The 16,978-nt window shown below is 43.2% G+C and overlaps 1 protein-coding gene across 3 annotated transcripts in view; it reads left to right on the top strand.

Moving 5' to 3' along the window:
• Positions 1 to 16,978, top strand: part of PAPPA2 (pappalysin 2) — a 263,647-nt gene that overhangs the window by 136,847 nt on the left and 109,822 nt on the right. For all 3 annotated transcript variants that reach the window (XM_053248611.1, XM_053248609.1, XM_053248610.1), the window contains one exon: positions 15,844 to 16,015. In XM_053248611.1, coding sequence (XP_053104586.1) covers positions 15,844 to 16,015 — 172 coding nt within the window. The remainder of the gene's footprint in view (positions 1 to 15,843; positions 16,016 to 16,978) is intronic.

Raw genomic sequence — 16,978 nt, 5'->3', positions numbered from 1 at the left:
TCAGTACCAGTCCCGACCCCCACACAGAGCATCTGTGTGCTCTTTGGGGCCGGCTACCTCCCCCCCACCTGTCCCAGTCTTCACCAGGGCCGAGTGCTGCCTCCACGGCTGGGCCCACCACTGCCTTGCCTCCGCAGCCGCCTGGCCGGCCAATTCTCCTGGGTGCGCCCCAACCAATCAGGCTGCCATGCTAAAAATCCAAGATGGTGGCTAAAAATAAATATAAATATGGTGTTGCAATCTGCAATGTAATTTTTTCACACTACAACAGAGTTCAAGTCATTCATAATTGGATTAGACAATAAAGATGAAAACTTCTATTGCCCTATTAAACAACCAAAATATCTGCAAAGATAATTTGGCTCCTTGCTCACATTAAGGGGCCAACACTCACATCTTTGTTCATGTCAAAAGTGCAGTAAAATTGGGATGCAAGGATGTTTTAATCAAAGTGAATGACACAGACTTCTTTGTCATTGCCATATGAGTTCTGCCACCACTGAAGGAGTTTGGCCTTCAGACCATGTGGGTTTCTTTTGGAAGAGTTGCAGATCACCAATGGATTCCTGTCCATGAGATTGTGGACTCATTAGGGCCTGAAATAATTAGTGGATGACCCTTCTTCCATGCATTCACTGGGTGTGATACTGTTACATATCATAATTTTGTAACAATGGCAAGAAGTCTGCATGGTGGGCATAGAGGGTGGGAACCCATGAGTCATAGGAAAGTATACAAATACATGGGTTAGGGATGGGCCCGGACCGATCCGGAGGCCATTCTAAAGGCCTCCAGACTGGTCCGGATCTGGCCGGTTCGATTCGGGTGGGGGGGGTTCCTTTAAGGGTGGGGGAGGGTTTACTTACCCCTCCCACCGCTTTCCCCCCTCCAGCGCGCGTATTCTATGTAGTAATTGGGGCGGCAGGATACCTCCCTGCTGCCCCTTCTTCCACTTGAGTGCAAAAGGCTGCACGGAGCCTTTTGCGCATGTGCACGTCGCGCACGAGTTTCACGTCTCCCTGATGTGCGTGTGTGTGTGTGGCCGCGCGTGCGCACATTGGGGAAACATGAAGCGTACGCGCGACGAGCGCGTGCGCAAAAGGCTCCGTGCAGCCTTTTGCACTCAAGTGGGAGAAGGGGCAGCAGGGAGGTATCCTGCCGCCCCAATTACTACATAGAATACGCGCGCTGGAGGGGGGAAAGCGGTGGGAGGGGTAAGTAAACCCTCCCCCGCCCTTAAAGGAACCCCCCACACAGTGCCGGATCGCAGCTCTGCGGTTCCGTGCACACCCCTAACATGGGTTACCTCCTCTTGCCTACATGACGTTGTCAGACTAAAGGAACATAAAATTCATACCTGATCTATGTGAGAGAAGTTTTCTCCATTAGACATTGAACTCCCCCCACCCCCAATAAGTCAACAAACAGCTAATAGTGGAGGGTGGGTGGGAGATTGAAGAATTGCAGACTGTAGTAAATATGTCATTTGCTTTGCTAAAATGGACAAATTTAGAAATCTAGCCTTTTTAAAATATAACTGATGTCGGGTACTGTAAAATAACTAGTCATAGTTCTGTCTCTATAATAGGAACGGAACACTCGATGGCTTCAGCAAGATAGTCCATGCTAATTGATCTATGGAGCACTCAATAGATGCCCCATACCACAAACTGTCATGGGCTAGTTGTCTAATGCATCTGACAGTGGGCTATAGCCTCTAAAAGCTTGTGGCAGAATACATATGGTAGTCTAAGGTGGAACTCTATTAGTTTTGATACAGCACAGCTATCTTCCTCAGACTTATGAAACCAGAGAGGATAAATCCAATCCCTTTATAGATTTATTCATAGCCTATGGTTGTTGGATTGAATTCAGTTAGTTGGATGAAGTCAGGGAATCTAACATCAGTTTGTATCTTTGTGTGCATGTGTGTTAATGGGGCAATTTTGTATCAAGAAGTGATTATGTGGTATGAGGGTGGGATCTGTATTGCAGTTGATACTTGTTGAAGCCCCCAGAAGCTAAATGATTCGACAAACACATGTGCTTGTAAAATATATAATATATTAAAAGGAAGCAAATGGAAATATAAGCTAGTGAAAGAATTTTCAGCAGCTGCCCTGAAACCATTTCTCACTTCATAAACATGTCTGCATGCAGAGAGAAAATAAATAACTTTTCTTGTGGTCTTTTTTCTTGCCATTTCCACTTGTCCTCCCATCCCCCCACCACCAAAAAAATTGTAAAAAACTAATAGTCAGTTCCATTGCAGTGTTTGGCAACAGGGCTTGGCAGTGTTCTTTCTGCACATATGTTTTGGATCCATGAAGGCTCCCTTTGGGACTGAGAAACTGATGCTGGGCAGACCTGGCTGCATTCCCCTCCAGAGCTTCCTCCTCATCTTCTTCGTGGATAGGGCTTTTCATTATCCCCCATGTTTACAAGTCAATATCAATTATTTGTACATTTCACAGCAAGCACCAGCTTAGAAGGGCCTTTCCTTCCTTCCTACCTACCCACCTACCTTCTTTTGACACAGAGAAGGGAAAATCCTTCTAAGATGGTGCCTGCCACCTGTTTGTTTGTTTTTTTTGGCTGAAACTTATATTAAAAATAACTAATATTTTTAATGATCTGCTGCCTGATTAATTGGGGACACCCTTGTAATGATCAAAGAGTTTTTAATCAACTAGTCTAAACAAATAAGGCTTCAATCCTGTGCACATTTGGTGGAAAGTAATCCCCATCACATACTGTGGAACGTACTTCCGAGTAAATATGCATAGGATTGTGCTACAAAAGTTGTGATCCTAGCTGTAAGAGAGGGGCTCAGTTCATTCAACCATCATGGCAAACCATGATTTACGCTCATCATATCTAAAACTCAAACCATGTCTTGAGCTTCCAAATGTATAATAGACAAACCACTACTATCTGTTTGTTCTCTTTTTCATGGTGTAGTAGCCTATGGATATGACATGATGGTTGTGGCTATGGATTGTCAATTGAGTGATCACAACAAAATATAGATAGCCAAACAAAGGCCTGCAAATTCATTTCAGACCAGAGTTTCTCATTCTTGTTTGCTGGCCAGTTGCAAACTGTGGTGTTTCAATTAAGATACCTTTCCAAACTATAATTAGGCTTCCATAATATTTTATTTTATTTTATTTATATACCACCCTTCCAAAGCTAGCTCAGGGTGATTTACATTAAAATAAAATAAAAATTAAATCATTTATCAATTAAAATAGAAAAAACAATTAAAAGATTAAAATTGTAATTAAAACTAGATAACATTAAAACTAAATATCGTTAAAAGCCAGGCTAAAAAGATGGGTTTTACGGCTCTTCTTAAGGTCTCCAACAAAGACTATGCTCTTATCTCCACGGGGAGTGCAATCCACAACCTCGGGGTGACAACAGAGAAGGCCCCATCCCAGGTTGCCACCAGATGGACACCCAAAGACGGACCCCTCCTGATGATCTCAGTGAGTGGTGGGGATCTTGTTGAGTAAGGCGTTCCCTCAGGTAACCTGGACCTAAGCCATTCAGGGCTTTAAAGGTAATAACTGGCAGTTTGCCCGGAAACATATGGGCAGCCAGTACAACTGTTTGAGAACAGGCATAATGTGGTCTCTCTAAGATATCCCTCAGACCAATCTAGCTGCCGCATTTTGAACTTAATGAAGTTTCTGAACTACATACAAAGGCAACCCTACATAGAGGGTATTGCACTAGTCCAACCTGGAGGCTACCAGCTGGTGCACCACTGTTTTCAGGTCATCCTCCTCAAGAAACGGGCGGAGTTGTCGAATCAGTTGCAGCTGGTAAAAAAACACTCCTGGCCACAGTCTCAACCTGAGGCACCAGGATGAGACCCGGGTCCAAGAGTATTCCCAAGCTACGAATGTGTTCTTTCTGTGGGAGTGTAACCTTGTCCAGAATAGGAAGTTCTAGCACGTCTTGCAAATTACAACCCTCAACAATGAGCACCTCTGTCTTGCTTGGATTCAGCTTCAGTTTATTCTCCCTCATCCAGCCTATTATTGCCTGTAGATGGTCATTTAAGGGGCTAATGTCATTTCCTGATGTTTATGACAAGGAGAAATAGATTTGGGTGCCTCATTTTGTGATTTTTTCACCATTAGATGTGATGTCCTGGTCACGTTCAAAGAGTTGTGCCTCTTGTGGAACCATTGATGCTAATGATTTTGATGTCATAGTAGAGCCTGACACCCTACCCCTACCCCAGGAGTGTGGAGCAGAAATTGCCATCTCTGTTTCGCATCAGTAAATGATGCTTAATATAATATAATATAATATAATATAATATAATATAATATAATATAATATAATATAATATAATATAAAGTACTATGGGCACAATCCATCCCAAGTTTAATTCTGTTAAGTCTGATTGATTTCAATGGAAAGGTTATGCAGTTCTGTAAATCTTTCCTTCTGAAATAAATGAGAGTGAGAAACACTGCACTTTGGCTGGACCGAGTAAGGTGGTGGTGGTGGTAATGATAATGATAATAATGGTGATGATAATGGTACATATGATCTAGCTAGGAACAATAAACAATAATACGTCCGATTGCAATTTACCATTCCGTGCAAAAGCCAATAAATAATGATGGTACTGTGGCATGATGTGGCAAATAGTGCAGGGTGAATTTTCTAAAGCAAACAAGATAATACTGGATGTCTGAAACAGCAAATAATGCTGGAATACTTACTACTGAACAATACAGCTGGTTTCTCTGTGTAGCATCATCAACTGAGAGATGGTTCGATTGTGATTTATTTATTTGTATTTATTTAAAATATATATATTCTGCCCCTCCAGTGCCATACTGCTCGGGGAAGTTTTCCTCTAAGTTCAGAGTATGTTCCCATTTCCCAGAATGTTAATGGCCAAACGTGTCCCTCGCATTCATGTATTTGATATTATACTTCTTTCATCTTTGCATCTGATGTGTCATACGCCTGGATGTAGTAAACCAGTTGTGAACCTTGGATGTGATGACATTGAAACTGCTTCTCCTTTATCTGAAACTTCTGTTTCATCTTTTGCATGTAGTCTAAGAATTATCATGCTAACACCTAATTGCTAGACAAGCTTATATTCATTTTAGGCCTACATCTTTCCTCAGAGCAAAGCAATATGCCAAATGTCAGCATAGAGGGGCCTTTCATCTGACTAAGCAGGACTCTTCTTATAAACTTAGTAACAATAGTGGAATGGAATGCTTTTCATACTCCTGAAAACAAGTTTCTGGGCACACCTGGTTTTCATGCCCTGCTTGTGGGCTTCCTGGAAGCATCTAGTTGTCCACTACTGAAAGGAATCCAGATGCTGGGCTAGTTAGTTATTTATTGCATTTGCATACCACCTATTACTATTACTGCCTCAAAGCTGTTTACAAAAAAATAAAAGCAACAAAAGATTCACACACACATCTGTCTGTCTGTCTGTCTGTCTACCTACCTACCTACCTACCTACCTACCTACCTATTCAAATTAAAACAACAAATTGGTAAAAGTCAATCAAAACCCTGGCTGAAGATATGTGTCTTCAGTTGTTTCTTAATAGCCATTCGGGAAGGAATAACTCTAATCTCATCAGGGTGCATTCCAGAAGGCTTTTCTTTGTCAGCAGGACGCTTTACACACAGGGCTTTTACTCCGAATCTCTGGCATGGAGTGTGCCAGTCCACATATTAGCTGTATTTCCCCTGAAGTCCCTGTGGGCGACATGACTCTGTGACCCCCCCAAATCGAGGTTGCATATACCGGCTTTAAAAAACCCTGTATTTCCAGTGGCTTTTGAAAAAAAACCCGAGGCTTCTGCTATACTCCGACATTTTTCTTTGATGTGCAGAGGGGGCATTGTTGATAATTCAGCTTTTTCGCATTTTCGTGTTTTGTTTTTTTAAAAATGTGTGCTGGGTGGATTTCCGTAAATCCACCCAGGTGTCTGCAAAGGAGAGTTTGACAGCTCAGTTTGGTGTGTTCTGAGTGATTTGCAATTGCAAGTGCTGGGGTCGGGAGGGGGTGCGGGAGGGGTTGTGGCAGATTGATGCAGTTCTGTGAAGGGAATCCAGAAGGGCAGGGGGAGGGAGGGAGAAATTCCTGAGTTAAACGCAAGCATATGCAAAATGTGGGTCTTCCTATGCTTTCAAGTTTGGTCACCATAGGAATACAGTTTACATATGCAGATGTTTGGAAGCTTAACAATGGAGGCTGCAGGTTAGATGTAACCTGAGCCATTGTGTCTCAGCTGATTTGTCTTCATCACAGAGAGATAGCAATGTTTTCACAAAGGCAAGTTCATTATTAAGACTAGCAAATATTTGGGTCAGATTCGGCAGGTTGGGGTTAAGCGTTCTGTTGTTTTGACTTGTCGATTTTGTGGAAATCCAGCTGGCTGTCAAACTAAAAAAAAAAAAAAAAAGTAATACTGAAGGGAGGTGCCTTGAGCCTCCTCCTGGGATGTGATTGGTGGAGGGGGGAAAACGGCACAAGCAGTGGGAACGCACAAAGGAGAAAGATCACAGGGAGTGTGTGGAGGAGCCCATGGCTATGTGAACCGCCCACCTAATCCCCCGAATTAAACTGCCTTGAATCTACTTCGAGGTAGACTCACTCCTTGGATACCATGCGGCATAAAGCCATGTCTGAATAACCCCCAGGATAACTGGCGGCACACTCAGATGAACCTCCTTTGACTATCTTGATAGGTGACAGGGTTCATCACTTAAATACCCATAAAGCCCCAAGCCATTAAGTGCTTTATGGGAAATAACCAGCACTTTGTATTTTGCCTGAAAACTTATTGGCAGCCAGTGTAGTTACTACTACTACTTTAGAACAGGAGTGATTTGAGACGACCCAGAGACCAACCTGGTAGCACCATTCTGCACCAATTGCAGTTTCTGGACTACGTACAAAGACAGCCCAATGTAGAGTGCATTGCATTGGAGGCTACCAACATGTGTACCACTGTTTTAAGGTCACTTTCTTCCAAAAAAGGGCTCAGTTGGTATATGACTGATAAAAAGCACTCCTGGCCACCACCTCTACCTGTGGTATCAGAAGAGGTTTGAATCCAGAAGTACTCCCAAACTGCATACATGATCCTTCTGGGGGAATTTAACCCTATCTAAGAGGCAGATCTATCTCAACCCCTGAATTATGGCTCCCTACTAATGGCACAGCGGGAAAATCACTTGACTAGCAAACCAGAGGTTGCCGGTTTGAATCCCTGCGGGTATGTTTCCCAGACAATGGGAAACACCTATACCGGGCAGCAGAGATATAGGAAGATGCTGAAAGGCTTCATCTCATACTGCGTGAGAGATGGCAATAATAAGCTTCTCCTGTATTCTACCAAGGACAACCACAGGGATCTGTGGTTGCCAGGAGTTGACACTGACTTGATGGCACACTTGACCTTTACTTTACAATGAGCACCTCTGTCTTTTCTTGATTCGGCTTCAGTCTGTTGATCCAGCAGGGCTTAACCTGAAAAGTGAAAGCATCGCTCTTCATTTAGTACTTTTACTTATCCTTTTATAATTTATCTGACCATTCCCACCATCTCAGCATTTTCACTGTTTGTATTCTAGTTCTATCATTTTTCATGTAAGTCATTCAGTCTCTCTCTCTCTCTCTCTCTCTCTCATATTCTTCTTCTCTTTTTTGGCATACCTTTCTGCAGCCACAGCGTTATTCTACTCTGTGATTGGTTCCAGCAGTTTATAACTACTCTTGAATTTTGAGGCATAAGCATTTTATAACATTACATTTGTTGTGGCTCTTTCCTAGGATCAGTAGGGCAGAGCTGGTCTCCTTGATTTTCTCTTTACACCATTATTAGTGAATGTTTCAAAGACAACAGAGTGGCTGTTATAACTCTGATTTTCATTCAAAAACAAACTGTTCTTTAATATGCATTTTTTTAAAAATTCATGGCTTTATTGTTAAGAATTGGTAAGAATGATAGCTTCTCTTGGTCAATGTCTTGAGGGAGCAAGAATGATAGCTTCTCTTGGTCAATGTCTTGAGGGAGCAACTTGCAAATAGGGTGTGTGTGTGTGTGTGTGTGTGTGTTGGTGGTGGGAGGGGACAACAATGGCCCATTTGATTTAGAAATTATTCAGAGTCACTTTGTGTTTTGTCTGGAAACATATTGGCAGTCAGTCCAACTGTTTAAGTACAGGCATAATATGGTCTCTCCAGGTTACCCAGAGACCAGCCTGTCTGCCGCATTTTGACAAATTATACACTACAAGTCCACCAACCAAAACCAGGCCACAGAAAGAACACTGTGTCATATGTAACTACTACTAAACGCTTAAAGAAAATGTGGATGTTGTGGGAGGTGAGAGAGACATGAATCACTGGTGGTTGGGTAATGGTTCATTAAATTCTGGGATGAGGCTGGAGATTCTAGATTCTTAACCGCTGGTAACATGGAAGGCTTGTAGGCCTGCACAACTTGAGATTTATCTTGCGGAACAGGCTACTGCTATTTTTCTACCCCTGTGGTTCATAGAATAATGGGAGGAGAGCTGGTTTTGTGGTAGCAAGCCACAAAATAGCAAGGGTAGCAAGCCCCTTTATTAAGCAGGGTTTGCTCTGTTTGCTATTTATTTATTTATTTGCTTGCTTGCTTGCTTGCTTACATTTATATACCACCCCATCCAAATGAAAACAGTTAAAAACCATTAACAATTAAAACATTTAAAACAATTTAAAAAGCCTGGAAGGCCAGACCAAACAGATAGGTTTTAAGGGCTCTCCTGAAGGCCAACAATGAACTCGAGCTACGGATTTCTGCTGGGAGCACATGCTACAGCCCAGGAGCAGCTATAGAAAAGGCCTTCCTCTGAGTTACCACCAGACGTACCAGTAGTAACTGGAGACAGACCTCAGATGACCTTAACATGCGGTGGGGATCATGCAGAAGAAGGCACTCTCCAAGTTAACCTGGACCTAAGCCTTCAGGGCTTTAAAGGTAATAACCAGCACTTTGTGTTTTGTCCAGAAACATATTGGCAGTCAGTCCAGCTGTTTAAGTACAGGCATAATATGGTCTATCCAGGTTACCCAGAGACCAGCCTGTCTGCCGCATTTTGAACTAACTGAAGTTTCTGAACTATGTACAAAGGCAGCTCCACATACAGCTCATTGCAATAGTCAAGCCTGGAGCTTACCAGCTGATGCACAACTGTTTTGAGGTCGTCCTCTTCAGGGAATGGATACCGAAGCTGATGTAAGCACTCCTGGCCATAGCCTCCACCTGAGATACCCGGGTGAGATCTGGATCCAAGAGTACTTCCAAGCTGCATACCTGTTCCTTACGGGGGAGTGTAACCCCATCCAGAACACAAAGATCTAACTTAGCCCTCAAATTCTGAGCCTTTACAGTGAGCACCTCCGTCTTGCTTGGATTCAGTTTCAATTTGTTATCCTTCATCCAGCCCATTACTGCCTGTAGGCAGGCATTTAGGTAATGAATGCCATTTCCTGATGATGATGATGATGATGATGATGATGATGATGATGATGATGACGATGACAAGGAGAAATAGATTTGGGTGTCATCAGCATACTGATAACACTCAGCACCAAATCTCCTCATGACCTCACCTAGCGGTTTCATATAAATATTAAAAAGCATTGGTGACACAATGGAGCCCTGAGGGACTCCGTATAACAGCTCCTGTTTTGAGGAGCAACTGTCACCAAGCTCTACAATCTGGAATCTACCTGAGAGATAGGAGCAGAATCACTGCAAAGCAGTGTCCCCTATCCCCAGCTCTCCCAGGCGATCCAGAAGGATACCATCTTTGATGGTATTGAATGCCGCCAAGAGATCCAAAAGAACCAGCAGAGTCACACTCCCTCTATCGATTCCTTGGTAAAGGTCCATCAGGCCGACCAAGGCCATCTCAACCACATAGCCAGCTCTAAATCCAGTTTGAAATGGGTCTAGATAATAAAACTCCAAAACCACCTGGAGCTGGTCGGCGACCACTCTCTCAGTCACCATGCCCAACCATGGGATATTGGAGACTGGCTTGTAGCTATCCATCTCTAAGGGATCTAGGAAGGGCTTCTTAAGAAGTTGTCTGATCATTGCCTCTTTCAAAAAAGGAGGCACCCTACCCTCCTTCAGTGATTCATTTATGATTTTAACTAGGCCACCTCCAACAATCTCCCTGCTAGATAGAAGCAGCCAAGTCAGGCAAGGATCCAGAGAACAAGTGGTAGGCCACACTGCCCCAAGCAGCCTGTCCACTTCCTCAGGAATAATAGATTGAAACTGATCCAGTCTAATACTGCAAGAGGGATTGCTGGACACCCCCTTCATAGACTATATTTGAATGGGATACTGCATTTGTGAGCACTGTAAGATATTCCCCTTAGGGGATGGGGCCACTCTGGGAAGGGCAGCTGCGTGCTTGCATACAGAAGGTTCCAAGTTCCCTCCCTGGCATCTCCAAGATAGAGCCAAGAGAGATTCCTGCCTGAAACCCTGGAGAAGCCACTGCCGGTCTCTGTAGACAATACTGAGTTAGATGGACCAGTGGTCTGACTTAATATAAGCTAGCTTCCTACAGTATGTTCTTATGTAATAATTGAATTTTACAGTTGGAAGGGACTTTGGTGGTCTTCTAGTCCAGCTCTCTGCTTAGTGCAGGAATATGCTAGAATAACCATTTGAAAACAAGAGTATTTGTTTGGAAAATCTCCAGAGGAAGAGGGCCTACCACTGGAGCAGTGTGGTAGACTGTTCAGCTGTCTCTCAGTTAGAGTTAGGATATACCTTACAGTTAAGATTTTCCTCATAATGTCTAAGAGAAATCTGCTTCTTTGTAGCTTCAGTGTTTTGGTTCTAATCCTGCCCTCAGGAGCAATAAAGTACAGGTTCACTTGTACATGTGACAGTCCTTCAGATATTTGAAGATTGCAATCATTTTTCCTCCTAGTCTTCTCTTCTCCAGGCTAAATATACTCAGCTCCTTTTAACTGTTCTTACATAATTTGGTATCCAGTCCCTCACCATTCCTGTTGCCTTCTATTGAACCCATTCCAGTTTATCAATGTCCTCCTTAAAATATGGTGTCCAGAACTGGATGCAGTATTCCAAGTGAGGTCTAACTGGTGCAGAATGGAGTGAAACTATCACTTCTCATGATTGGAACACTAGGCCGCTGTTAACCCTCATCTGGGTTTTGGGGTGGATTTCCACACCCAACTGCGTAAAGGCAGGTAAACAAGCAAACCACTGCACTTCCAGCTATGCTCTTGTCAAACACTTACCTGCACTATGGTACATGAAATATCCACAAGTATGGCCCCTCATCAGTTATGATATTTATGTTATTAATATAAATATGAGTCAGAGTATAAAATTACCCCCAAACAAATGGGCTTTCTATGTGGTGTTGGTGTTGGTTTCTATCCCATTTACATGTTATGACAATTGGGAGAAAAACCACCCCAGAAGTGAATGGAATCCCTGTGGTGGGATGGTTTCTATCTCATTCCTGTTATAAGTCAATTGGGAGAAAAACCACTCCAGAAATGAATGGGCTTTCTGTGGTGGTTCGGTATCTATCCCATGCCCATGTAAAGCCAACTAACAAGAGATGTTGATCTTAGGAAACAAACTACTTACAACAAAGAAAAGTAGGCCTGCAAGTTGTGCTGCAGTGTGCACAGCCATAGAACAAACTTGAGGCTAGGGGTGTGAAAATAGGTTCAAAACCGAACCAGTTTGATGTTGAACTGGTTCGGTTCAAAGGTTCGGGGTCGAGCCGAACCCCTCCTGGTTCAGCTGGACCCTGAACTGAAACCTCCCCGGTCATGACCCGGCCACGCAGGGTCCTACTGTGCAGTTGCAACGGCCACCAAAATGGCCACCACACCAGGGAATAGGCCCAGAAAGGGCCGAAGACACCCAAAATGAGCAAGTTTTAACTTCCCAGGAGGCCAGCGGGGGGAGGGGGAACCTCCATGGACCCCCACCACCTTGGAGAAGCCCCCAGAGGGGGTAAGTTTAATATCTATCTATCTATCTATCTATCTATCTATCTATCTATCTATCTATCTATCTAAATACTCATCAAACCCCCCTGAACTGAACCAGCGGGGGTTTGAAGGGGGCCAAAACCGAACTGGCTGCGTTCGAATTCTGTTCGAACTCAAACCGAACTGGGCCAGGTGGTTTTGTGCACATCCATACTTGAGGCTGCTTCAGGTGACTTGCCCCTCTACCTACACTCCAAAACTGTGTTGGAGCACATGTAGAGGTACGATTCAGATTAGCATCCCTCTCATTCAATTGAAGGATATGCCAAGAGCACATCTGCACATCCACCAGTGTCATCAGGGCACATGCCTTCTTACCATGGCCCTGATATTATGTATGCAGGCCGTGTTTATCTGAACCTGCCCTCAGAAAATTGTGATGGGGCATAACTTTCTTCCCAGTATACAACTGGCAGAGGATCTCCTGAGCAAGGGGTTGACCTATGTAGCCATTATGAGACACAAGCCAGACATACCCCCAGAGATGCAACCACATTCACAAAGCGAATAATTACCATTTGTGTTCAGCTTGGATGAACAGCAGATTATGGTCTTGTGTGTACCCAAGAAGTGAGTGTCCAGGGCTGGCTGACAAGAAACCAAGCAAAAGATGTGTCATTGGTGGGAGACTGGCCTGCAGAAGGCCCTTGGCCAACTCCCAGACCTGTGATGATTGCTTTTAGGTCAGTCACAGAGTGTACTTCCAGCTGAAATGCTGAGAACTGAGCTGCTGAAGTATGGATCCTTATTAGTGTGGGGTTTGAAGTGTTTGTTTTTCTTAACTGAGAACTCGCATTCTCAGTGATAGTAATAGTAATAGTAATAATTTTATTTCCAGTCATTGACCAAACAGAAAATAGAAACTAGCAAGCATTAAAATGTGTGTGTGTGTGTGTGTGTGTGTATACACACACACACACACACACACACACACACACACACACACACACACACACAATTTAAAATTGGGATGATATCCCACTATACCTTTTAAAAGCAATATAACTAAACTTAGCTACAGAAATAGAAACTAAAGCATCTTTATCTGAAAGCAGATGTTTTACAAGGTTGGCATCGGATTGATCTGCCAGTTTACATATTAAAGGGGCAATAAGGCGTTCCCTGGGATATAAATGGAGATTACAGTGGAGAAGAATATGCGCGACAGTTTCTGCATCTCCTGACCCACAACTGCAATGTCGTTCTTGTAAAGGCACACCCTGAAACCTCCCAGCTAGAAGTGCAGATGGAAGGGAATTAACCCTTACTCTCGTGAATGTCCATCGAAACTTAGAAAAAGTAATTGTCGACAGATATCTTGCGGGAAAAAGATCCATATTAGTTCTTATAGTTTTATAAAACTCTGGAAGTGCAACCCAGTTTTCTTGGATCTCAATATCAACAAAGCGTTGTCTCACCACTCTTTTCGCATTCACTAGACCCAGTTCCAGCAGTTGAGTTGGGTCTAAGCCTAGAGAGGTGAGTTTCGTACTTACTGTGACACACCATAGTGACTGGGGGATAACTGAGAGAAACTCAGGAATTAAACCAACTGGTCGCAGATGTATTTTCAACCAGAAATAAATAATCAGAAGCCAGGCCCAAGATTCAATTTTTATAAAGCCAGCCTCTGTCCTTAAAGTCACATTTGCTGTACATTTTGGCGTGCCAAATAAATTCCTCAAGAACCCTGATTGGTTTCTTTCCAAAGTGTCAAACCTTGAGTATGGACCTAGTTGTATGCCATACAATAATTGCGGAATGACCTTTGCAGTAAAGAGCTTTAAGGCAGCTGGTATGAAGCCTGCACCCTGAGTTCTAAAAAATCTTAAAATTGCTGCTGTGCTGTGTTTTGCCGATTCTGTGACCATGCTTATATGTGCTGATTTCCCAGCATTATGTTGAAAAATTACCCCCAAATATTTTATTTGATTTACCTGTTCTAATCGGTGTCCATCTAGCATCCATACAAATTTTTTTACTTTGTTGGTGAAACACATAATTTTAGATTTATCATGATTAATCTGTAGATGCTCGTCTCTGCAGTAAAGTGCTAAGGCATCTAACGCTCTTTTGAGCCCAACCCTGGTTTGAGATAGAATCACCACATCATCGGCATACATCAGGATTGGGACTTTCTTGTTAGCTAGTTTTGGTGGATGAGTGTCAGATGTCTGCAAACACTTTATCAAGTCGTTAATATAAAGACTGAACAAGTAAGGGGCCAACACACACCCTTGTCGCACCCCTTTCCTAATGGGTACTGGATTTGTAAGATTACCAGCATGGTCCAAACGCACTCTTAAAAAAGAATTCTCATGCATTTTGATGAGCAAGAGTAGAAGCCTTCGGTCCATAGAAGTAGCCGCCAATTTAGACCAAAGGCGGCCTCTAGGAACTGTGTCAAAAGCCATCTTAAGGTCTATAAAAGTGGCGAACAGAGGTCGCTTATTCCTTTTGACTTGTTTGTCCACAAGATGTTGTAATATTAGACAGTGAGTTGTAATATTAGACAGTGAGTCATTCTCAGTGAGTTGTATAGTCATACAGGGCACCACGCTTGTGATGCCACTGCACTCCTCTAGAGTGAAATGTTAAATTATTGTGGGTTCTGTGGCCTGAAAAAGGGGGGGGCATCCAATGTATCCAATAGGATGACTCAGGAGTAGGAAGCCCTACTCATATGTAAAAAATCATGACTCTGGATGAGGGTTTAGATAGCCCTGGATTGCATTGGCTTTTGTAGCAGCTGCATCACACTGTTGGCTCATGTTCAACTTGTGATCAACTAAGATACCTAGATCCTTTTCACAGGTACTTGTGCATTTGATTTGTCTTACCTCAGTGCAGAAATTTACTATCATCTCTATTCAACTTCAACTTGTTGGTTTTTAGCCCACTGTTGTTCCAGACTGGCAGTAAAAATAAGAGGCTTGTTAAGCCATATGTGTCTGTTGGGCTACATTCAATTTTGTGTGTTGCAAATTGGGCAGGCCTGCTTCATTGTGCTGGGCATCTTATTCCTTTGACTAACTGATATTGTACAAGCCAGGCCTGCATAACGTCTGACCCACCAAGTTGAACATTGCCTTTTAGCCATTTTTGGAGGCCCACCAGAAGCTTGATAAACGTACTAGGGTTTTTTGTAACCTGAAACAACAGGATTTTCAAGCAGCTGGTTAGTTATAATGCATAACTTGTTAGGCTGCATTCAGCTTGATGGGGTCATAAGTTCAGCGGGTCTGATCCAGGCTTTGGCTGAAGCTGGCAGATGCAGAGAGTGATAGATACAACCCAGGTAGACTTTTTCCCCTTAAACCTTTGCATCTGCATTGGGTCAACATGCATTTCTCCACTTTCACAAGACCTGAAAGTATGGGGAGAGAAAATGCGGTCACTCGTGCTTCCTCTGCTGCTGCTTCCTTAGAACATACGAAGTGGCTCATTCAGACAGTGCTGATTCTTGTGCTTATCCCAGCCAATGGTAGTCTAGTAGGATCAGTGCTAGTGCTCAGTCCAACTATTCAAGATGATCTCCCTGCCCCCTTCCTGTTTAGCGCTACTATACAAAGTCAGCCATGGGTGAAGTGGCCGCATAAGCTTGGTCTTGTTATTGTGTTGTCTCAATGCCAAACTGATTTTACTATGATGCCAGAAGAAAATGCTGCTTTTCTTGCAATTCAGGAAGATGCATTTTGGTCTCATTTTTTCCTTTCTCTTTCTCCCCACAGCTGCACCCAACATATCTGCAGAGATCAAGGCAGGTGCACGGTGCCTCTTATCCATCATGCTGATGATATCAACTGTTCTCTCAGCAGCCAGGGACAAATGCAGTGTGCTATTATCTGTGAAAAGGGGTTTGTCCTCCATGCCAGCCATGGGCAGTCACTGCACCTCGTTCAGGTGAGTGGATGGAGTTATGATAACAACATTCTGGATGAGCTCCTGCTAAAGGAGGGTTTTGATTAACCACAGTAGATGGGATTTTCAGTGGGTTTTGTCATTGCTTCACAATCAGTTCTGTCCCGTGATACCGTCTTCTTACTGAATATGTGTATTGTACAACACTAGAGGATTTTGTAGTAGCAGATGCACTAAAGATGGTAATAGTGGTAGAGATGAAGCCTTTTTCATCTATTAGCTGAGCAGATGGGGTGACATGGAATGGTCATTAACATTCTGTTTCCTGAAGGAAGCTATAACCTGCACATGTTCTCAATGGTCCAGCTCTTTGTGTTGAAGTGAATGGCGAGTTAGGCAGAGAAAACCTTCACAAAGGCATAGGGACAGGAGCAGCTATTTGGGCAAGGCACTAGAATAAACCAAAATAATAAAGAAAGGCTCCAGGAGGCAAGTACATAGACTGGAGGTGAGTAACTGAAGAAAGAAACATAAACTTGAAGCAAGGGAGTATTGAGGAATGGTCTACCTCACTTCTTCAGAACTATAGCCCACAAATAGCAGCAGTAGGCAGCAGCATCATTATTGTTATTATATTTATATTGTGCCTTCATTTAGAGATATACATGACATGGATTTTGTATTCTGTTTTGAGCTTGAAATGAAACACATAGCCATAAGCTCAATTAGAGCAATTTCAGCCACATTTTGACTGAGTACACCTTGCAATGCAGATTCCAGAGCAGAGACAAGTTAGTCTCAAGGCCAGACAAGGATCTCATCACAACAACCACCAAGAAATATTACATACACACACAGAGCTGCCACTGCCCATTTCTTGCCACAATCCTATCTCACTAACAAACCAAACCACAACTCAAGGAAGGTTCAAGGTAGGCACTCAAGTTTTGCCTTTGAGATCCAGCAAAACCAGATACTTATAGCAGCAATAGCTCCACATATTAT

The sequence above is a fragment of the Hemicordylus capensis genome, chromosome 4 (genome assembly GCF_027244095.1).
Source record: "Hemicordylus capensis ecotype Gifberg chromosome 4, rHemCap1.1.pri, whole genome shotgun sequence".
NCBI lineage: Eukaryota > Metazoa > Chordata > Lepidosauria > Squamata > Cordylidae > Hemicordylus > Hemicordylus capensis.
The sequence above is the reverse complement of the archived record's forward strand: the minus strand, read 5'-3'. Positions and strand labels throughout refer to the sequence as shown.